This window comes from Cebus imitator, unplaced genomic scaffold (assembly GCF_001604975.1).
Source record: "Cebus imitator isolate Cc_AM_T3 unplaced genomic scaffold, Cebus_imitator-1.0 Scaffold159, whole genome shotgun sequence".
Taxonomy (NCBI): Eukaryota; Metazoa; Chordata; class Mammalia; order Primates; family Cebidae; genus Cebus; species Cebus imitator.
Genome location: NW_016107474.1, coordinates 1,649,373 through 1,671,327, shown reverse-complemented (window position 1 = coordinate 1,671,327; position 21,955 = coordinate 1,649,373). Strand labels below are relative to the sequence as shown.

At 53.0% G+C, this 21,955-nt stretch overlaps 1 protein-coding gene across 1 annotated transcript in view; it reads left to right on the top strand.

Annotated features, from left to right (window-relative positions):
* SLC38A8 (solute carrier family 38 member 8) overlaps window positions 1-21,552 on the top strand; it is a 27,530-nt gene extending 5,978 nt beyond the window's left edge. The window contains exons 3-11 of the mRNA XM_017543596.2: window positions 585-783; window positions 4,513-4,654; window positions 5,979-6,080; window positions 8,404-8,461; window positions 12,461-12,575; window positions 17,209-17,356; window positions 17,762-17,970; window positions 20,691-20,742; window positions 21,540-21,552. Of these exons, the coding sequence (XP_017399085.2) occupies window positions 585-783; window positions 4,513-4,654; window positions 5,979-6,080; window positions 8,404-8,461; window positions 12,461-12,575; window positions 17,209-17,356; window positions 17,762-17,970; window positions 20,691-20,742; window positions 21,540-21,552 (1,038 nt within the window). The remainder of the gene's footprint in view (window positions 1-584; window positions 784-4,512; window positions 4,655-5,978; window positions 6,081-8,403; window positions 8,462-12,460; window positions 12,576-17,208; window positions 17,357-17,761; window positions 17,971-20,690; window positions 20,743-21,539) is intronic.
* Window positions 21,553-21,955: the final 403 nt, after the last annotated feature.

Genomic DNA, 21,955 nt, shown 5'->3' with positions numbered 1-21,955 from the left:
AGCCACCGCGCCTGGCCTCAGAACACCATTTCTTAAGCACTCATGTGCTGAGCTGAGTGTGTCACAGGCCTCGTTCAGTCCTGACGTGTCACAGCACCCCTGCAAGGGGGAGCAGAGCCGCCCCCATTTCACAGATGGAAAGCAGGGGTTGCCAGCCTGCCTCATGCCACAGCAGGTGCGTGGTGGTTACAGTCGAAGCCCAGCTGTGCCCAGTCCTCATCAGACTCCTAGCCGCCACGCTTACTGCCTCTGCACCCACAACCCAGGCGATTTCAAGAGAGTAAACTATGGGTCTCTGATGTCTCATTTGTCCCACTGAGGCAGGATGGTCTCAGATTCCCAGGTTCACAGCCTAGAGGTAGTGAGGTCTGTGACCTGCTCTGCAGAAGTGGCCTGCTCTGCAGCTCTGTTGCAGATTGGGTGGAGGGGAGGACAGTGACATAGCTGGTAGAGTCCCCCTCCCCCATGCTGTCAGCAGCTCTGGCCTCTGTGGGCAGAAGCCATGTGGAGGGTGTGTCGGAGGGGTGGCTGGCTGGGGGTGGGTGGGCTGCGGGCACACCCCAGCTCCTGGTTCTGCTCCACAGGTCTCCTTGGTCTTCCTGGTCAGCGGGCTGGTGATCCTGGGCTATGCTGCCGCTGTCAGTGGCCAGGCCACATACCAGGGTGTGGTTAGGGGACTGTGTGGCCCCGCCATTGGGAAGCTGTGTGAGGCCTGCTTCCTCGTCAACCTGCTCATGATCTCTGTGGCCTTCCTCAGGGTGATCGGGGACCAGCTGGAGAAGCGTAAGTACCTTTGTGGGACTTGAGGTGGCCCAGGGTGCTGGACCCCTAATGACCTCTTGGGGCCTCCGGTTGGTGAGCAGGATGAGGGGCCCTGGCCTGGGCTCTGAGGGACAGCAGAGGCTGACACCACACCTGTGTTCCTAACATGGTGGGGAAGGGAGGCTCAGAACAGGTAGTCACCAGTGGGATGAGAATCATAGCGTGCACAAGTGCACAAGAGAGGTTGTGGCCACAACTGGGATGTCCAGTGGGGACAGCTCATTTCACAGATGAGGAAATGGACCAACAACAAGAAGCCCTTCTCAGAACCAGTAACACTTTTAACTTTGGGATGGCTGTGGCTCTTAGCCTTCACGCATCCTTGGCCTCTAGTTCCTAAGATTTTCCCTCTAAGCACTGCTTTAGCTGCATCTTACCAATTCCGTTATGTTCTGTTTTCATTGGTCTTATTTCTCATGAGTGGAAAACTTAAAATACTTGCTAATTTTCACTGTGGTTTCTTTGGCTCATGAGATGTTTAGAATTGTGGTGTTTAATTGCCAGTTATTTGGGAGTTTATTAGATACCTTCGTGGTTTCTACCTTAATTTGCATCGTGGTCAGGGAATACACACTGTGTCATTTCAGTCTTTGGAGATCCAGTGAGACTTGCTCTGTAGCCCAGCGCATGGTCCGTCTTGAACTCTTTTTGTGCTCTTCAAAGAATGTGTACTCTGCAGTTGCTGAGTCCATTAGGTCAGGGTGGTCAACAGCTATGTTAAGGTCTTCCATAGCAACCATAGTAATTTGCAGGTCTAGTTATTCTATCAATTCCTGAGAGAGGATGTTAAATGATGTTAAAATCGCCAGCTGCGATTGCAGATTAGCCTATTTAGTTCTGTCAGTCTGCATGCTTCACGGTCTTTGAAACGCTGAGCAGGTATATCCTTTTATTGTTATGAAGTATTTATCTCTGGCGTTGAATTTTCTTCTCTACTATTAATATAGCCACGCTAGCCTGCTTAAGACTAGTGTTTATATAGAAGTTCTCTTCTCATTTATTTATTTCTTTATTTTTTGATGGAGTTTTGCTCTTGTCGCCCAGGCTGGAGTGCAGTGGCACGATCTCAACTTATTGCAACTTCTGCCTCCGGGGTTCAAGTGATTTTCATGCCTCAGTCTCTTGAGTAGCTGGGATTACAGGCATGTACCAGCATGCCCAGGTAATTTTTGTGTTAGTGGAGACGGGGTTTCTCCATGTTGGTCAGGCTGGTCTGGAACTCCCGACCTCAGGTGATCCATCTGAGTCGGCCTCCCAAAGTGTTGGAATTACAGGCATGAGCCACCTCCCCTGGCCCATTCTTTAACTTAGAATCTAACTGTGGTTTGGGATTGTGTGTGTGTGTGTGTGTGTGTGTCCTTTTTTGCAACATCAGCCTGAGAATGGCCTGGGATTTTAAAATGCATTTCTCATAGACAGCATATGCTTAGGTCTTGGTTTTTTATCCAACTTGACAGTCGCAGACTTCAGATTGGAATATTTAGACTTGTAATTGGAATGTGATTGTCGAGAGGGTGAACTGCAGTCTACCGTTTTGCCATTTGTTTGTTCGGTGTGTCTCTGGACCCATGAAGCTAAGGCCCCTGACTGCGGGGTATTGAAACAGAAGGCTGCTGTGTCTTGGTTAAGACTATCTTACATCAGAAAGAGCTGAGATGGGCATATCTGAACCTCTTAATGGGTAAATGGGCACAGAAATGTCCTGCCCACCAATGACAATTAGAGTTGGTCTGAAGTGTCAACACTGGGGAACGGTAGCTTTGCTGTGTTAAGAAGGATTCTGAGCCTCACCATGAGCACAGCCCCCTCACTGCTAAGAGGATGGATTAGGATATGGGCCACCCCATGTCTGGGTGGATTGACTGTGGTGGAGAGAACGTTCGTTGTATATTTCTGGTTAGATATTTGGGGATGTGTCTGCATAGGGAAGGCCAAGCTTCTGCGAGGGAGTGCTAGACAGAGATTGGAGTGCTTGGGGGAGCCATGGAATGAGGTCCACATGACCTTGTCTTTGATGCTGAAGATCTTGTGCCCCAAGGAACGCTGGGTTTAGGAAGGAGCTGGTGTAGTCCTGCTCAGGCCCCAAGGACCCTGGCTATGGGAAGTCCAGATGCAGACAAAGGGACTGCCTCATCCCATGCCGCCTGGAGGTCCAAAACCCACCCACGATCCCAGTGCCCTCCTTGAGGGCATGCATTCCCTTGGCATCTCTGGCCCTCCCACGTGGGTGCTTCTGTGAACTACCTGCTTGTGGAACTTCCCCTGCCTCATTTTGTAGACAGGAGCTATTCTCACAGGTATTCATTGCTTTGCGTGAGTGCCCTTGTTGAGTGAGAACAAAGGGGCATTTATGACACCTCAGTGCCAATGCCCACCTCCCCTACCCCTTACCTGCCCAGGTGGTTCCCAGGGGCTCACACTGTGAGCCACCCTCCCACTCTCCTATGCTTCCCCTCTCCATGTATCTGGCCTCTTAGATTGGTTCCAAATCATTCATCCTACTGTGGCAGAATGAAAATGTCCCAAGATTCTTTGGTGTTCTTTCCATGGAGTGGTCCGTAGGGCCTGTGTCCCTTGCCTTAGAATTAGGCGGGCCTGGGATGGCTTTGCCCAGCAGTATGTGGGAAGTGGGATGCTGTGCCAGTTAAAGGGCCTGGCTTTTAAGAGGCCAGATAGCTTCTGCCTCGGGCTCTGGAATCCCCTAGCTGCGTGGAAGAAGCTGGAGGTGCCTGTTAGACATGCCCATGTAGAAAGACTCCCAAACTATAGGGAGCCCAGGTGTACCCACCAGGTACCAGGTGTGGGCGTGCCATCGTGGGCTGTCCAGACCAGCCCCACTGCCAGCCCGGTACCCCCAAGTGGCCCCTGCCAATGCTGTGTGGAGTAGGATTGGCCCTGTACTAATTCTCTACCTACAATCAGTGACATGATAAAGTGGTTCTAAGCCACTGTGTCTGGGGTCATGGTTTTGCTGCAACCATGGGGACCTGCAATGCTGATGCACAGCAGCCTGGCACTGCCCACTCAGCAGCCAAAAATCTACTTCAGACCCGCATTTGACCCCAGGCACCACTGGGTTCCTGAGTGAAACCAAAGGGTCTTTGACCAGATGGCGTGCCTGGTCATCCCCACATCTCAGGCCTTAAGATGGTGCTGGGCCTGGCATGGTGGCTCACTCGTGTAATCCCAGCACTTTGGGAGGCTGAGGTGGGCGGATCACGAGGTCAGGAATTTGATGCCAGCCTGATCAACATGGTGAAATTCCATGTCTACTAAAAATACAAAAATTAACCAGGTGCTGTGGAGAGTGCTTGTCATCCCAGCTACTCAGGAGGCTGAGGCAGGAGAATCACTCGAACCTGGGAGGTAGAGATTGCAGTGAGCCGAGATCGAACCACTAAACTTGAGAGCTTGGGCAACAGGGTGAGACTCTGTCTCAAAAAAAAAAAAAAAAGGGCTGAGCTCATGGAAGGAGCTCAGCAAACGTTTGTTGAATGAATTCATGTGTCAGGGTTAGTTCCCGCATGGGGCATGTGACCTGTCTCCATCTGGCTTGTGATCCCATCCCCGGGCTCCTGGGGCTGGCTGAGGGCTGAGTCCAACCCCACCCAGGGTTCAAGGGCCATGCAGGAGCCAGGAACCCATGGCATTTTGTGCTTTGTGGCTCAGCTCTCCCTGTGTCTCTGCCAGTGTGTGACTCCCTCCTGTCTGGCACACTGCCTGCTCCGCGGCCCTGGTACGCAGACCAGCGCTTTACCCTGCCCCTGCTCTCCATGCTGGTCATCCTGCCCCTGTCTGCCCCACGGGAGATCGCCTTCCAGAAATACACAAGGTAAGGGCTGGGGATGCTTCCTGGTGGGGGCCCCCACCTCACTGAGCATTCGTGTCAGGGTTTCTGTCAACCTGGGGTTAGAGGAGCTGGGGGATTGGCCTTCCCATTTGGAGAAGGGAAAAACAATAGAAGATTATACAAGTAAAATATATTCATACTGGAGAATGCAAGCCAAAAAAAGCAAATGACCTGTAACAACATCAGCGATACTGACGGTTTATTTCATTCTTAGACTTTTTGCACATCGGCGCAGAGAGACAGAGACACCTCCCCCCAACACACACACGCACACACGAGCGCACATATACAGAGGTGGTTTTTCATTTGGTGGCTGAGGCTCTGTATACATTTGAAGAAATAAAGCTTGGCAACAATATCCATCACTCTCTGCTGCCTGCCCTTCCCCTGTTGTGTATAGAACAATAGACATTGTGTAGAAACAGCAGGCGGCAAACCTGAGCCTCCCCCAGGCCTCTGCCCTGCAAGGCGCTTGTGACACTTGGACCGAGCCAGCAGGGCTTGTCCCCTCTCCAGTGTGACTGAGCCTGCTGGGGTCTTGACTTAGGCATCAGGCTGAGTGGCTGACTAGCTTTTGCTGGTGGGAAGGAAATTATATTACAGCTGCCATCAGGTGCCATTAAGAATTCTGTACATCTGGGCCGGGCACAGTGGCTCACGCCTGTAATCCCAGCACTTGGGGAGGGTAAGGCGGGCGGATCACAAGGTCAGGAGTGCAAGACCAGCCTGGCCAACCTGGTGAAACCTCGTCTCAACTAAAAATGCAAAAATTAGCTGGGTGTGGTGACGCACACCTGTAGTCCCAGCTACTATGGTGGCTGACGCAGGAGAATTGCTTGAACCCAGGAGGCAGAGGTTGCAGTGAGCTGAGATTGTGCCACTGCACTCCAGCCTGGGTGACAGAGTGAGACTCCATCTCNAAAAAATACAAAAATTGGCTGGGCGTGGTGGTGGTCGCCTGTAGTCCCAGCTACTAAGGTGGCTGAGGCAGGAGAATTGCTTGAACTCGGGAGGCAGAGGTTGCAGTGAGCTGAGATTGTGCCACTGCACTCCAGCCTGGGTGACAGAGTGAGACTCCATCTCAAAAAAAAAAAAAAAGGAATTCTATACATCTGCTCTCTGGCCCTCAAAGGAGCCCTGCCCCACGAGTCCCACTGTACAAATGAGGACGGTCAGGTGGAGGTGGAGAGCTTGGCCGGCACCTCACTGTCAAGGGCAGAGCTGAGATTTGGATCCTGCTGTCCCTCCTGTCCATCAACGGCACGTCACCCACTGTGCAGCCCCTCACATGGTCACTGTGTGTTAGCATCCTAGGTACGCTGGCCGCCTGTTACCTGGCCCTGGTCATCACAGTGCAGTACTACCTCTGGCCCCAGGGCCTCCTGCGTGAGCCCGGTCCTTCACTGAGGTGAGTCTGGGGGAACAGCTTCCGGTGGCCGCCGAGGGGGGGCCCAGCTGGGGAGTCTGCGAGGGGAGTCTTGGAGGAGAAGCCCCTCATGCTCCCTTCCATGCAGGTCTTCCCATCTCTGATGCGGTGAAGCCAAGGGAGGGTCCCTTTCCTTCTGCAGCAGAATCCTGGCTTCGGCTAGTGATGACCCAGACAGGACAAGGGATGCAAAACCGCCCAAGGCCACGGCGGCCTAGGGGTCATAGGCTGGTGTGGACTTGTCCCCACAGTGTGGAGGTGCAGAACCTGGCACCCAGCCAGCTGCATGTGCCAGGGCAGGGGAACAGCGAGGAGCTGGTGGGGCCGGGCTGGCCCAAACAAGGGCAGAGAGTGTGGGCGGGGATGTCATGTGGAGATTCAAAGCCATGGCGAGGACTTTGGTCTTGCTCTGGATGAGCTGGGAGGCTTGGCAGTGTTTTGAGTACCGCAGGGATGCGACAGGCCCTGTTTTTAAGAGGATCACTTTGGGCAGGGTATGGTGGCTTATGCCTGTAACCCCAGCACTTTAGGAGGCCAAGGCAGGTCGGTAACTTGAGGTCAGGAGTTCAAAACCAGTGTGGCCAACATGACGAAACCCTGTCTCTACTCAAATACGCAATTTAGCTGGGCATGGTGGTGTGCACCTGTAGTCCCAGCTAGGCAGGAGGCTGAGGCAGGAGAATTGCTTGAACCTGGGAAGTGGAGGTTGCAGTGAGCCGAGATTGCACCACTGTACTCCAGCCTGGACAACAGACCAAGACTCCATCTCACAAAAAAAGCAATGAAATCAAAAGACTCACCCTGGCTGTTCTTGGGTCTTTGGGAGCCAAGGGCAGCCACAGAGGCCAAGTGGGAGGCCCCTGCCTCGGTTCCAGGTCCCAGCCCTTCGTATGTGCCTGAGATCAGATTTCCCAGTGGCAGGGCTGGTTCATGGACATGGGACCCATGCAGCCACCCAGGCCCCATGCTCAGTTTTACCCTGCTGTCGCCATCTTAAAATCCTGAATCGCTGTCCACCGAGGGTCCCCACATGTTCCTTTTGCACCTGGCCCTGTGAATTCTGTGGCCAGTGCTGCTGGCGGGTTGGAAGGTGAGTAAGAGGGAGAAGAAAGTTAGGGTGACTCAGAGCTCTCAGCTTGGACAGTGGGAGGGATGAAGATGCCCATTCCCAGATTAGACAGGACAGAGAGGGGTGGGCGCCTGGGAGCAGCTCAGGCTGGAACAGTCAAGGGGGAGCTAACCTTGAGACATCAAAGAGGGAAGTCAAGCAGCTGGGGTGTGTGTGTGTGTGTGTGTGTGTGTGTGTGTCTGTGTCTGTGTCTGTCTGTGTCTGTGTCTGGAGTTGAGGGAGAGAGGTCTGAGCTGCAGGAGAAACAGGGCTGACTGGCCTGGAGCCGGCGTTCAAGGTTGTTCACCGAGCCCGTGGTAATCCAGCACTGGCAGGTGGCAGGGGTGAGGAGGACCTGCTAAAAACAGGAGACGGTGAGTTAGGAGATGCGAGTGTCCGAGGGCTGCTGTGACAAGTGACCACACACTTGGTGGCCTAAAATACCAGAAGTGTCTCTCCCTTCTGCTGCCTGGAAGTCCAGAGTCAAAGTGTGTCAGGGCGTGCTCCCTCTGACGGCTTCACGGGAGGATCTTTGCTGCGTCTTCCCGCTTTTGGGAGATGCGGAGATCTGTGTTCTTGGCTGGCAGACACATCACTGAGTCTCGGCCGTGATCCTCATGCCACGTGGTCTCCATGCGTGTTTTCCCTGGCAATAAGGGTAGTGTGCATTGCATTCAGACCCACCCTAAACCAGTATGATCTCATCTTGTTTTCACTAACTACACCTGCAAAGCTCGTCAAAGGAGGCTGGGGACCAGGCGGGGATCCCGAGATGCTGGGCCTGGAGGTTGTCCTCATGCACCCCTCTATCCTCTTAGGTGGCTTGGACGGAGCTCAAACCATCCTTGTGCTATTTGGGATCATTGGAAAGATGCTGCGGGTGCCCCCCTATTACCAAACCGCACTGGGGGCCTGGAGTCTTTAAGAGGGAAGTGGGGAGTTCTTTCTTGTGCTTTCCCTGCCCAAACAGACCATGCCATGTTACCACATGTCAGCAAAGACATATTTAGGAAGTGCAGCCTTTAGCCAGCATCCTTTTCCATTTGCAAAAGCCTGGTCACAGACACTCATTGAAAATGCATCTCGCAGCCACGCTCTGTTGCTGTTTCCCGGCATCCTCTGAAATGCACGCTTGCAGCCGGGGTTCGTTCCGGTGTGACCCTTCTCTAATGAACTCCTGTTCTTCTCTGTTTACAGCGCTGCCTCCTGGACCTCTGTGTTCAGCGTCTTCCCCACCATCTGCTTCGGGTTTCAGGTAATCTGAGGATCTGTGTTGAAGACTGGCATATTTGCAGAGGCTGTGGGTGACGCTCTGCTCCCTTGGGAAACCTTGGTTTTCCTGTCAGGGAGGAATTTGAGGACTTCTCCTAGGATACAGTGGGCTCTCTGCCGTCTACCTGTGGCCCCCAGGCTGTTTTCCGAGACCGTGAGAGCGGGTTGGTGTCTGGGCTCAGCGAGGTGGGAATTGCCTTGAACTTGGGAATGCAGCCCCCACCCATGGCCAAGAGCAGCACTGTGTTGATTGGGTCTGAGGTAGTTGTGGGGACCTGGGACCTGTCCCCTCCTCTGCAGAACTCCCACAGAACTGTGATCAGGCCTGAGGCCTGGAGCCTAGAGCTGCCCGGTTAACTCTGGCAGGTCACTTGTACGCAGGGGGACTCTGCCCAGGGCCTTGGGAAGGAAAGTGCCCGCCTCCTGATGGGTACAGGTTAGAGGAGCCGGAAGGTGCACAGGTGGTTGATTAGAGAGGGGAAGCGGGCAGAAATACTGAATTTTTAATGGCATGTCATGGGACGGAGGATGGGGCTCTACAAGTAGAATCCTGGCAGAGGGACAGAGTCGTAGGTGTCCATTCAAGGCGGTGGGGTTTGAAAGGGATCTTGAAGGTTGTATGAGACGAAGCCAGGCGACTGGAAGGGCAGCCCAGGTGGAGAGGACAGCACAGCGGGCTGGCGATATGAGCAGGCCCCACGCACAGCCAGAGAGAGGCCTGCAGAGGGCTCTGTGGCACAGCGCTTTGGGGGAGATGGCAGGGTGGGGGGATGTGGGGAGATGGCAGGGCCTGGGCGCTGTCCCGTGCTTTTGGGCTGTGATGGGTTCCCCCAGCCTTGCTAGGAGGTAGCAGCAGACACTGTTCTTCCATTGCTTTTTCTTTTTTTCATCCGAGATGGAGTCTCACTCTTGTTGCCCAGGCTGGAGTGCAGTGGATCTCAGCTCACTAATTCTCCTGCCTCAGTCTCCCAAGTAGCCAGGACTATAGGCATGCACCACCAAGCCTGGCTGATTTTTTTTTTTTTTTTTTTTTATAAGTACAGATTGGGTTTCATATGTTGGCCAGGCTGGTCTCCGACTTCTGATCTCAAGTGATCCATCCGCTTCGGTCTTCCAGACTGCTAGGATTATAGGCATGGGTCACCGCGCCTGGCCAAGTTCTTATTTGAGGGAAGATTTGTCTCTATCTCCTAAAAACAACCACGTATCCACTGCCTACAACCAGCACCAACAAAACCATTCCAAAGTAAAATCAAGTACACAGGGAGCTGGTGGGGGTTGCCGCTGGATCTGAGCTTTGTGGCCATTGAGTTCTCTTCCCTTGTCCATCAGTGAGATTCTGCCTCGGTTCTTCATCTTGCCTTTTCTTTGAGAACCCTTTTCAGGAAGAAAAAAAATCCTGCAACATTTCCATTTCTCTTCCTCGTAATGAGTCGGCGTGCTGCCTCCGGGCCTCAGCAAGCCACTTCTGTGGATTTCTCACATTGCTTCTTGCACGCCCAATATTTTGAAAGATCTAAAGAGCTGATTTTGCTGTCAACTGTTTGTCTGGATTGAGTTTAACAACCCCTGTCTGTGCTCAAGCACCATATGGTGCGGCAGACCCATGCCGGCGCTGCCTCCCCTATGAGATGCTCACAAAGGGTCCCCTCACCTTTGCCTCCAGCCCTCACCCGATTCTCCTAGCAACGAGGCCTGGGCTGCGTTTCCAGGGACACAGGATGCAGAGATGAAGAGCTGGGAAGATGGGAATTCAAGGAGTGGGAGGAGGGGCTCAGGCTAGAGGTGGGGCTGCCAGGATCTGGAGCTGCGGGCGAATCGATGTAGCTGAAGGTGGTGGGAAAGAGGGCGAGGCTGGAGAGGGTTGCAGGGAAGGGACGGTCACCAATTGTCATCAGGATCTCGGACTTGACTCAAACACAGCGTCCTCACCCAAACACGTGGCAGTGGGGTGCTCCCGCTCCAGGCCTGTCTAGTCAGTGGGGGCCTCGGAGGGCACAGGGGTGCAGCTCTATCAGGACTTGGGGTTTTTGTGTTTTTAAGAAACATCTTTATTAAGGCAGAATTCACATACCTTGCAATGTGCCCTCCTGAAGTGTCCAGTGCAGTGGTTTTTTTTAGTACGTTGAGCTGTGCGACCATCACCACGCTGTCCATCGCCCCCAGAAGAAACCCACCACCGTCAGCAGGCACCCCCGTTCCTTGCCCCCGTCAACAGCTCTTCTGCTTCCTGTCTCTCTGGATTTGCCCACGATGGCCATCTCCTAGGAATGGAATCCCACTGTGGCTTTTTTTCACAAGCTTTCCTTCCTTGCCATGTTAGGTTCATCCCTATTGTAATAGGTGAAGACTTCACATTCTGAACAAGGTAGACATACTCCTTCTTGTGTGATTGATGGGCGCCGAGCAGACAAACCCAAAAGCCCAGCCACATTGGGGCCGGGAGCCGTGTGAGACAGGAAACCAGCTCTGGCTGAAGAACCAGCCCAGGCAAAGGCCCTGAGGCAGGGAGGGGAGCCCCAGGCAGGTCTAGATAGTGGGGTGCCTCCCCACTCAGCCCTGGGGGATGCTGAGCCCTCCCCACTCGGCACCTGTGTTCCCTCGGCTGCTCATGAAACACCCGTGTTGACGACCCACCCAGAGAAATGAGTCCACGTGACTCATGGGCTGTTGGCATTGGTGGTGTAGGCTTTGCATTAAGCATTTTTGAGCTGGGCTTGGTGGCTCATGCCTTTAATCCCAGCACTTTGGGAAGGCAAGGAGGGAGGATCACTTGAGGTCCAGAGTTTGAGACCAGCCTGGCCAACATGATGAAACCTTGTGTCTACTAAAGAATACAAAATATTAGCCGGGCATGTTGGCGGGTGCCTGTTATCTCAACTACTTGGGAGGCTGAGGCAGGAGAATCACTTGAACCCCTGGAAGGTGGAGGTTGCATTGAGATCGCACCATTGCACTCCAGTCTGGGCAACAAGAGCGAAACTGTGTTTTAAAAAAAAAAAAAAATGCTGGGAGCGGTGGCTCACACCTGTAATCCCAGCACTTGGGGAGGCCAGGGCAGGTGGATCACAAGAAGAGGAGATTGAGACCAGCCCGGCTAACATGGTGAAACCCTGTCTCTAGTCAAAATACAAAAACTAGCTGGGTGTGGTGGCACATGCCTGTAATGCCAGCTACTCAGGAGGCTGAGGCAGGAGAATGGCTTGAACCAGGGAGTCAGAGGTTGCAGTGAACCCAGATGGTACCATCGCACTCCAGCCTGGGTGACAGAGCGAGACTCCCTCTGAGAGAAAAAAAGGAAAAATAAAAAATGAGCCAGGCGTGCCTATAATCCCAGTTCCTCGGGAGGCTGAGGCAGGAGAGTCAATAGTCTCTTGAGCCCAGGAGGCGGAGGTGGCGGTGAGGCAGGATGGCGCCACTTCACTTTAGTCTTTGTGACAAAGTGAGATCTACCTCCTGGGCTCAAGAGACTAGTGACTCTCCTGCCTCAGCCTCCTGAGTAGCTGGGTTTACAGGCACTTCCTACCACACCGGACTAATTTTTGTACTTTTAGTAGAAATGGGTTTTTACCATGTTGGTCAGGCTAGTCTTAAACTCCAGACCTCAGGTGATCCACCCGCCTTGGCCTCCCACAGTGCTGGGAGTATTGGCGTGAGCCACTGCACCCTCCTACATTTAAAATTCTTATTCCAGTTGGGCCAGTTCCTCGGGAGGCGGGCCAGTTCCTCGGGAGGCTAGCCAGTTCCATGTTCTGTGGGCGAGATTTTTCTGTGCTGAGGTGCGCTGTTGTCTGTCCTTTTTCAGAGCCGTGTCATGTTCTGTGTGCGCACATCCTGCTGTGTACTTACAGCTTCTGCTCTGGGTGGGCCCGCGGTTTGTTTCCCATCTTCTGGATGTGGGGGCTTTTTTTGCCTCAGTCGTTCCCAGTGAAGCCAGCATCCCGCTGGCCTGAGTCCCGCTGAGCCGCCCTCTGTTTCGCAGTGTCACGAAGCCGCAGTCTCCATCTACTGCAGCATGCGCAAGCGGAGCCTCTCGCACTGGGCCCTGGTCTCCGTGCTGTCCTTGCTGGGCTGCTGCCTCATCTATTCACTGACCGGTAAGGCCCTTCCCCGGCGCCCTGGCAGAGGGTGGGCAGTGAGAGTAGAAACGGGAGTAACAGCGAGTATCTCTCTGGAGAGCTGACCATGTGCTGGTCTGAATACTACACCTTGTGAGCACCTTGATTCCTTTAGTCCTTAGGAAAAGACCTCATTTCATAGGTCTTTTGACCAAGCTCTGAGGCTCAGAGGGCCTCCAGAACTTGCTCAGGTTTCACAATTAGTTGTGCAAAGCTGAGACCGAAACTCCAGCCCAGCCGTCTCCAAAGCCCCTGCTCTTACCCCACCCAGCCCTACTGCCCATGTTGGTCATTACAGTGTGACATCTTGGTAGTGGTTTACAAAACGTGTGTGGGTACAGTAGACTTACGTGCTCACAAACTGTGTGGGAGGCAGAGGGTCTTTAAAGGTGTTGAAAGCGTGGCTCAGTGAGGGTCTGTGACACGCCCAGGTCATATAGTGCATTGGGGGCACAGAACCCGGGTCCCAGGCACGGCTGGCTTCTGGCTGGCCACTTGACTCCAGTCTTTTTGCATTCACCATCAGAGCCTCCAATTTAGGAAGCCCTTGGGCTACAGTGAGTCTACCAGGCAGCCTTGAACTCTGGTGTGCTATGGTTTGAGTTTTTATCCTCTTTAAAACTCAGGTTGAAATTTAATCCATGATGTGGCAGTGTTGAGAGCTGGGGCTGTAAGAGGGGATTGGGTCATGAGGGCTCTGCCCTTATGAACGGATTAATCTATTCATGGATTAATGGATTAATAGGTTATCATGGGAGTGGGGCTGGTGGCTTTGTAAGAGGAAGAGAGACCTGAGCTCACACGCTCGGCCCCCTCAGCACATGACACCTGCGTGCCACTTCAGGGCTCTGCAGGTCCCCCCCAGCAAGAAGGCTCTCACCACAGGCAGCCTCTTGATCCTGGACTTCTCAACCACCGGAACTGGAAAAAAATAAATTCCCTTTCTTTATAAATTACTCAGTTTAAGGCATTCTGTTGTAACCAACAAAAAATAGACTAAGACTGAAGATTGGTATCAAGAGTGAGGTGTTGATGATGATCATTACCTGGAATGTGGAAGTGGCTTTGCAGCTGGGTAATGGGTCAGGCTGGAAGAATTCGGAGGAGCAGGCTAGAAAAAGCCTAGATTCTGGTGAGGGCTTAGAGACAAGGCTAGGGAACGTGTGGAACTTCTTGATACTGGTTAGCTAGTCATGGAAATATGGATAATAAAGGCTATTCTGAGGAGGTTTCAGACGCACTGAGGAACAAGGTTTTGGAAGCTGGTGTAAAGTCCAAAACTGTTAGAAACTGGCAAAGAAGCTGGCTGAGCTGTGTCCATGCCCACGGGCTTTGTGGAAGGCTGAACTTGAAAGGGATGAAGTGGCCGGTCACAGTGGCTCACACCTGTCATCCCAGCACTTTGGGAGGCCAAGGCGGGCAGATCACTGGAGATTAGGAGTTCGAGACCAGCTGGGCCAACATGGTAAAACCCTATCTCTACTAAAAATACAAAAAATTAGCTGGGCGTGGTGGCGGGTGCCTGTAATGCCAGCTACTCAGGAGGTTGAGGCAGGAGAATCACTTGAACCTGGGAGGCAGAGGTTGCATTGAGCTGAGATCATAGCATCGTACTCCAGCCTGAGCAACAAGAGTGAAACTGTCTTAAAAAAAAAAAAAAAGGAACTAAAGTGTCTGGTGGAAGGAATATCCAAGTAGCGGAACATTTAGCTGCTGCATGGCTATTCGTAACTGCTTACTTTAGGATGGGAGAGGCAAAAAATGACTTGCAAATGGAATTGATCATCAAAAGAGAAGCAAAGCAGCAAAATCTGGAGCTATTTCAGCCTGGCCATGTACAGTGCAACGCGTGTTCTGGATAGGAAACCGAGGGTATGGCCCTGCGACCTTTTGCTAAGGAGATTAGTACAGAGAGAAGGGATTATCTAGAGAATGGAAGAAAGACCCTGAAGGCATTTCAGAGATCTTAGAGGCCACCCCTCCTATCACAGGCTCAGAGGCCCCAAGGGCAGGATGGTTTGGGGGACAGACCTAGGGTGCCTCCACAGGTGATCCCAGGGCCCCTCATGTCTCTGCTGCCTGCACCCTGGCACAGCATTCCTCACTGCACCTCCCGTGGCTCAAGTGGCCTTTGGTGTGGCTCGTGCCACAGCCCCAGAAGGTGTAAGTTGTAAATCTTGGCAGCATCCATGTGGTGCTAATTCTGCAGGCTGGCACATAGCAAGAGCTACAGAAGCTTGGCAGTCTCCACTTAGATTTCAGAGGATGCTGTTGAGACCAGGTGTGGTGGCTCAGGCCTCTAATCCCAGCAGTTTGGGAGGCTGAGGTGAGAGGGCTGCTTGAGGCCAGGAGTTTGAGACCAGCCTGGACAATGCAGTGAGACCCTGTCTCTACAAAAAATTTTTTTTTAATTAGCAGAACGTGGTGGTGCGAGCCTGTAGTTCTACTACTCAGGAGGCTGGGGTGGGAGGATCACTTGAGCCCTGGAGGTCAAGGCTGCAGTGAGCTGTGATTGTGTCGCTGCACTCCAGCCTGGGTGACAGAGCAAGACCTTGTCTCAAAAAAAGTTAAAGGTTGTTGTTGAAAGCCTAGGGGTCCAGGCAGAGACCTGTCCCAGTGGTGGAGCCACTCTGGAGAGCCCCCGTATGTGCAACTCCCAGTGGAGATGCAGGGTTGGAGCTGCTGCAAAGTCTCTGCCAGGGCAATGCCTAGTGGAGCCATGGGAGCGCGAGTGTCACTGGGACCAAGAAGTGTGAAGTCACCAGCAACGTGCAACACCGGCCTGCAGAAGCTTCAGGCATCAGGCGCCAACCTCTGTGAACAGACACGGGGGCTGCACCCGGCAAAGCCATAGGAGCAGGGCTGCCCCAATGTGTCGGGGGGGTGGCACACAGTGTCAGAAGAGGTGATCCTCCCACCTGAAGCTTGAGCGTCTGCCCTGCTGGGTTTCGGACTTGCTTGGAGCCTTTACTCCTTTCGTTTCCCTTTGTCTCTCTCCTGGGATGGGAATGTTCCTTCTGCCTGCACTGCCACTGTGTTTTGGAAGCAGATGGCTTTTGATTTCACAGGTTCACAGACCAGACTCTGGCCTTTGGATCTTTGAGTTGGTGCTGGAGCAAATGAAGACTCAGGGGCCCTGGGCTTGGAATAACCATGGGGTATTGATCTGTGAGGAGGCTATGAGTTTTGGGGACCAGGGGCAGAAGGCTGTGGTTTGATTCTTTGGCCCCTCCACAACCCATGTTGAAATGTAATTGCCATTGTGGCAGTATCGAGAGGTGGGACTTTTAAGAAGTTGTCAAGTCATGAGAACTCTGCTCTCATGAACAGGTTAATCAATTTGTGGTGAAGGACGCACCACCTGGCAACATGCTACATTGGTACATGTGTTATTTTGGGTTGAAAATATTGGAGAAACTAATTTCAGAAAGGGTTACCTGACTTGTGTCTTTCTGCAGGCATCAAGTCATAAAGATACCTCTGAGTAGGGCGTGGTGCCCTCCTCATACCAGGATGAGAAAATAGTCCTCATCACTGGAAGCAGGATTTCAGGCTGCACTGGACCTGAATAAATTCACTTAATTAACTAGCCTTTAGCTTCTGCTAGTTTTATACCCATCCCAAATATCTCCCAATGTCCCCCCTAGAAATTCACTGCCCCCGACCGAAGAGGCAGTCACCCTCCTTTAAGGAGTCAGAGCTCACCCTCGTTGCTATGCAATGCCTTGTATCGTCTTGGGACTCTGAAGACAGTCCCCACTGGCAAGAAGGCCTTCACCAGGTGTGGGCCCTCAGTCTTGGACTTCTCAGTCTTGCATAACTGTAGGAAATAAATTTCTTTATGAAATGCCCAGTTTCAGGTATTCTGTTCTAAGCAGCAGAAAATGGACGAAGATACTGTGGTTACCCAGGAAACTTGCTGGGTAACTTCTCCCCCAGCAGAGGAGGTCGTGTCAGCCTGCAGCCCCTGGGTCAGAGGGTGTGACTCGGTGATTGTCACCTCCAGGTGTTCCCAGTGCCAGGGCCGTGGGACCTCTCAGAAAGGGCCTGGAGAGAAGCTGAAAGGGAGATGGCTCTTAGTCAGAGGCAGATGTCTCAGGACAGGGCAGGTGACCCAGGGTGACAGAAGCAGCATCACCCTGTTGGGGCAGCGGGACTGACATTCTAGTCCTCAGCCCACCAGGCTAGCTGTGTGATTCCAGGCAATTGCTGACGCTCTTGGTTTTCCCCATTTGGAAATGGGTGTACAGCTAGCTGCTTTCTTTAGCTGTCGTAGGAGTGAGATGGACACGGCATGGGAGGTGTGTTTGTATTTTTCAAAGTGCTCCGTGTTTCTAGTCAACATACGCTCTATGGGTAAGCTCCGTGCACCAGCTCTGTGAGCAGTTTGCAAGAAGGATAAGTGGCGGATTTGTCTGCAGGAGTTTTCAATCCGTGGAGCTAAGTCATGTGCAGGCTTAGAATAGGCAAGCTTTGGGCTATCCCTTTAGAACCTGCCGTCAGCTCCTAAGGAAAACCTTAGGTGATAAAGCCAGGAGATACTGGTCTGTTGGTGGGGGAGGGGGTGGCATTCTTCTAATCTACTCTGGCTTCCGTCCTTTCCCACCTTCAGGGGTTTATGGCTTCCTGACCTTTGGGACAGAAGTTTCTGCTGACGTCTTGATGTCCTACCCAGGCAATGACACAGTCATCATTGTGGCCCGGGTCCTTTTTGCTGTCTCCATCGTAACTGTCTACCCCATCGTGCTCTTCCTGGGCAGGTGAGGCCTGGCTCAGTGGGGGGCACCAGTCCTCAGGGTCTGCTGCCATGTGCTGTGATTGAGCATGTGCCAGGTGTGGGCTACACAGTTGTGGGACTGTCATCGTCTCCATTGTAGAGAGAAGGAAACAGACACAGAGGAGTTAGGTAGATTGCGCCAAGTCACCTCGTGAGTGTGCGTCACAGCCAGGACTTGAACTCAAGCCCACGTGCTTGATCCTCTGTTTCATGGGCTGCCTGATGGTGGCAGAACTGCTGAGGATTGGCAAAGTCCCCTGGGGAATAAGGGCCAGAGCGTGGAACAGGAGCCGTGTCAGGACACTCCTAGAGGACTGCGGGAGCAGCTGGCAGGTGCAGGCTGGTGTCTCTGGGATACCCATGTGTCTGTTGTGGGTATGGCCTCCAGGTCAGTGATGCAGGACTTCTGGAAGAGGAGCTGCTGGGGGACGCGGGGGCGCGGGGCCCTGGCTGACCCCTCAGGGCTGTGGGTCCGGATGCCGCTGACCATCCTGTGGGTCACCGTGACACTCTCCATGGCGCTGTTTATACCCGACCTCAGCGAGATTGTCAGCATCATCGGAGGCATCAGTTCCTTCTTTATCTTCACCTTCCCAGGTGAGGACCCTGGTTTTCAGGCTTCCCGCCTGCTCATCCTTCCCTGCTCTTCTCTGTGGGGACTCCCAGTGTTGGAGGTAATGGTTCTGGAAGGTGGGAGCCACATATGGGTAGGAATAAGGCCCCATGTAGGTGCCCTGCTTGTTGAGCCAGGCACAGGGCTCAGAGTTTACATACCTTCCCTTACTTATTAAACATCTGAGTAGTCCCTGATAGGGTTTGGTTGTGTTCCCAAACAAACCTCGCTTTGAACTGTAATAATCCCTGTGTGTGAAGGGTAGGGCAAGATAGAGATAGTTGAATCATGGGAGTGGCTCCCCCCATACTGTTCTCCTGGTAGTGAATAAGTCTCATGAGATCTGATGGTTTTATAAAGGATAGTTCAACTGCACAAGCTCTCTTGCCTGCTGCCATGTAAGACGTCAGCCTGCTCTTCATTCGAGTTCTGCCATGATTATGAGGCCTCCCAGCCATGTGGAACTGTGAGTCCATTAAACCTCTTTCCTCTATAAATTACCTAGTCTCTGGCCAGGCGCGGTTGCTCATGCCTGTAATCCCAGGCCGAGGCGAGTGGATCACCTGGGGTCGAGAGTTCAAGACCAGCCTGATCAACATGGAGAAACGCTATCTCTACTAAAAATAAAAAATTAGCCAGGCATGGTGGCACATGTCTGTAATTCCAGCTACTCGGGAGGCTTAGGCAGGAGAATCTCTTGAACTCAGGAGGTAGAGGTTGCAGTGAGCCGAGATTGTGCCATTGCACTCCAGCCTGGGCAACAAAAATGAAACTCCATCTCAAAAAAAAAAAAAAAGAAAAAATTACCTAGTCTCTGGTAGGTCTTTATTAGCAGCATGAGAACAGACTAATGTGGTTCTTGATGGACATCCTTGACGGACGAACCTTTATCATCCCACTCCACAGAGGGAAAGACCAAGACCCTGAGCCCCTCCAGGGGCCAAGCTAGTGTGCAGCAGGGCTGAGGGTCGGCCGTGCAGCTCTGTCCATGCTACCACTGCTGCCTTTTGCTAAAGGATTTTGTTTTATTAAAAAAGAAAATTGGATATGTGAAAGTCACGTGGCCGAAGACACCCTCCAAATGTCTCCCTGCCTTCCTGGCCCCCAGGCAATGGAGGCAAACACTGTTTCTGCAGAGGATGGTTTCTTATGAATCCTTTCCAAAGTTAGTGTGTGATGGGGAGTTGTTCCAATTTGGAACAGCCCAGGCGTTATCTGAGGAGAAGCCAGCAGGACTGGGGCTGGAGGGATGCTTCTTCCAGAGGAAGGAGGAACACTGTAGTGGGGCCCAGAACAGAAACCCCAGATCCACTGGGGTGGGTGCAGGGCCCCACGCACAGCAAGTGCTGAGCACAGAGTCCAGGCTCCCATAGTGCTTTTTCCATGAGTGGACCGTGTCATGCAGCTGTGAGAGGAACCATGTCAAGCAGACATTGAGCTTGGGGACCCTTAGCCAGGCATCCCCAAACCCCCAATGCAGCCCTTATGTTAAACAGAGAAGAAGTAGGTGCCCACTGGTGAAACTTACAGAAAGCCCGGGAGAGGCTCTACCAGGTTTTCCAAATCTCTAATGGGGAAATGCAACATTGTTCAGGGTCCCAGGTAAGTGGGTGATGACAAATTCTTCAGTAGCCTGGAGGTGGAGGATGGAAGAACTGAGGGCCGCAGAGAAACCTTGGTCATCAAAGAGGCCAGCTGATGTGTGGAATATGAAAACTGAGTTCTTAGCAGGTGAATTCAGGGATGGTCTTTGATGTAGTTCCTTGAGACTCTAACCCTGCCTGCCCTAGCTCCTGTGAATTGGCATCTACTGGAATTAAGGGATAAAAACTGGGGAAGGGAAGGGAGGGGAGGAGAGCAGCCATCCCCTCTGCTTCTGGCTGTGGGCGGAGCTCTTAGAGGTGAGGGTGTGGCCATATGGCTCCTCCCTCAGGCTTTCAGGGAGGTGAGGGATGTGGCTTGGGGTGGAGCTTTCAGGGAGGTGAAGGATGTGGCTTGGGGTGGAGCATTCAGAGGTAAGGGGTGTGGCCACAGCACCTCCCTCAGACTCTGGGCGGGGCTTTCAGGGCTGAGGGTGTGGTCACATGGCTCCTCCCTCAGGCTCTGGGTGGAGGTTCTCAGAGGTGAGGGTGTGACCACGTGGTTTTCCCCCGAGTTCCCTGGTCTGGGATTCTCGATTAGATTCTGGTTCTGTGACCAAGTACCTAGTTGTAGCTCTGGCTATTTTCTGTGCTGGGAAGGACTGCCCAGGACAGGTTTGGGATGAGAGAGGATCCCACGGGAGCTTTAGGCTGAGGTACATGCCTTGAATCCCAGCACACCCATTAAAAATAAAATTGGGGTAGCTGCCAGTTACTGAGCACTTAGGTGTCAGGCATGGACCCTCACCATCTTCTTGCAGACCCTGCCGTGGAGGGCGTGTTATCAAGGTTGCCTGAAAGACAAGGCTTTGGGAAGCCAGTTGTAGCCAGACCTCTGGCCAAGTCACTAGGGGCATGTTGAGCTGGGACTCCAGCCCTGTCCTTCCAGTTCCAGTCCCGTCCTTCCAGTTCCACTGCGTTGCCTCTCCAGGGGGCCTGAGCCCAGGGCGCCTGTGCGCAGAAGCCTTGCTGGCCTTCTGGATCCCTGAGGACTGCTCCCAGGACGACTTGGTTGCTTTGGGCTTGATGATGAAGAGCTGGGGGTGACCGTGTGTTCTTTGCAGGTTTGTGCCTCATCTGCGCAATGGACGTCGAGCCTGTAGGACCGAGAGTAAAGTAAGTGTCCCTAAGATAAGGTGTCAATCTGAGTGTGCCCCGTATCAGATTAAGAATGCTTGAGGGACCCTGGAGATCCTATTTTCCACCCTCCTAGTCCTGCAGTTGAGAAATGTGCAGCACAGGGAGAGAGTCCCTGTCCACACATTATGAGGGCATCTGAGCCAGGACGGGAGCCCAGGCCAGTGACGCCGGGTCCTGCAAGGGTCTTCGCTTCTGCTCTGAGGGGCTGTGCTTGGGATTTCATGTAGATTCCGGCCTCTGGAAGCACCCAGTGGTGCATCTGCACCCTCCTTTGCTACCTGGCTCTAACCCAGGGCAGGGTCAGGGTGCAGGCAGAGTTAGAGAGGCACCATGGCTGGTCAGATACCAAACAGTGTGTTCTATCATCACGGCAGCAGGTCGCTGTTGGGGCTCCTTTGTTAGGTACTGTGCTAGGTCCCTTTACGTGTTCCCCTTTCCGCGATACCCGCATGTCTCCATCCTACAGATGAGGAGGCGGACCAGGAGGCTAGTGCGGACAGAGCTAGGATATAACCTAGGCCCCTGGCTCCCAGGCCCTGTGTCACCCACTTGTGTTGCATACCATGCTCTTGAGATGAGAATTTGGATCTTTATTTGACAAGTTATCCCTGGGCTGGGCTGTGGATCAGACACGACTGAGGAGCCTCTGTACTTTGCCACTGAGCTGCTGAGTCTGACTCACTGAAAAAGACGATGTACGCATGACTGATGTGCTCTTTCTCTGACATTCCTGGGGAGCCTGAGGGTCTCTGTGACTCCCTCCTATTCCACAGATGTGGAAACTGAGGCTGAGGCAGGTAAAGAGATGCTGTATTAGTTTTCTCGGGTCATTGTAACGAATTACCACAAACTGGGGCATGGGATTGGGGAGGCTTAAAGCAACAGGAGTGAATTTTCTCCCAGTTCTGGAGCCAGGAGTGCAACGTGAGGGTGTGGGCAGGGCTGGACTGTCTGAAGAATCCTGAGCTTCTGGTTGCCCCAGGTGCTCCTCAGCCTGTGGCTACACCACTCCAGTCTCTGACTCTCTATCTAGTCTTCTCCCTGTGTCTCTGCATCTCAAATATCCCTCTGCTTTTATTTTATTTTTTGAGAGAAGGTCTTGCTCTGTGGCTCAGGGTGGAGTACAGTGGTGTGATCAAATGATGGCTTACTACAGCCTCTACCTGCTGAGCTCAAGAGATCCTCCTGC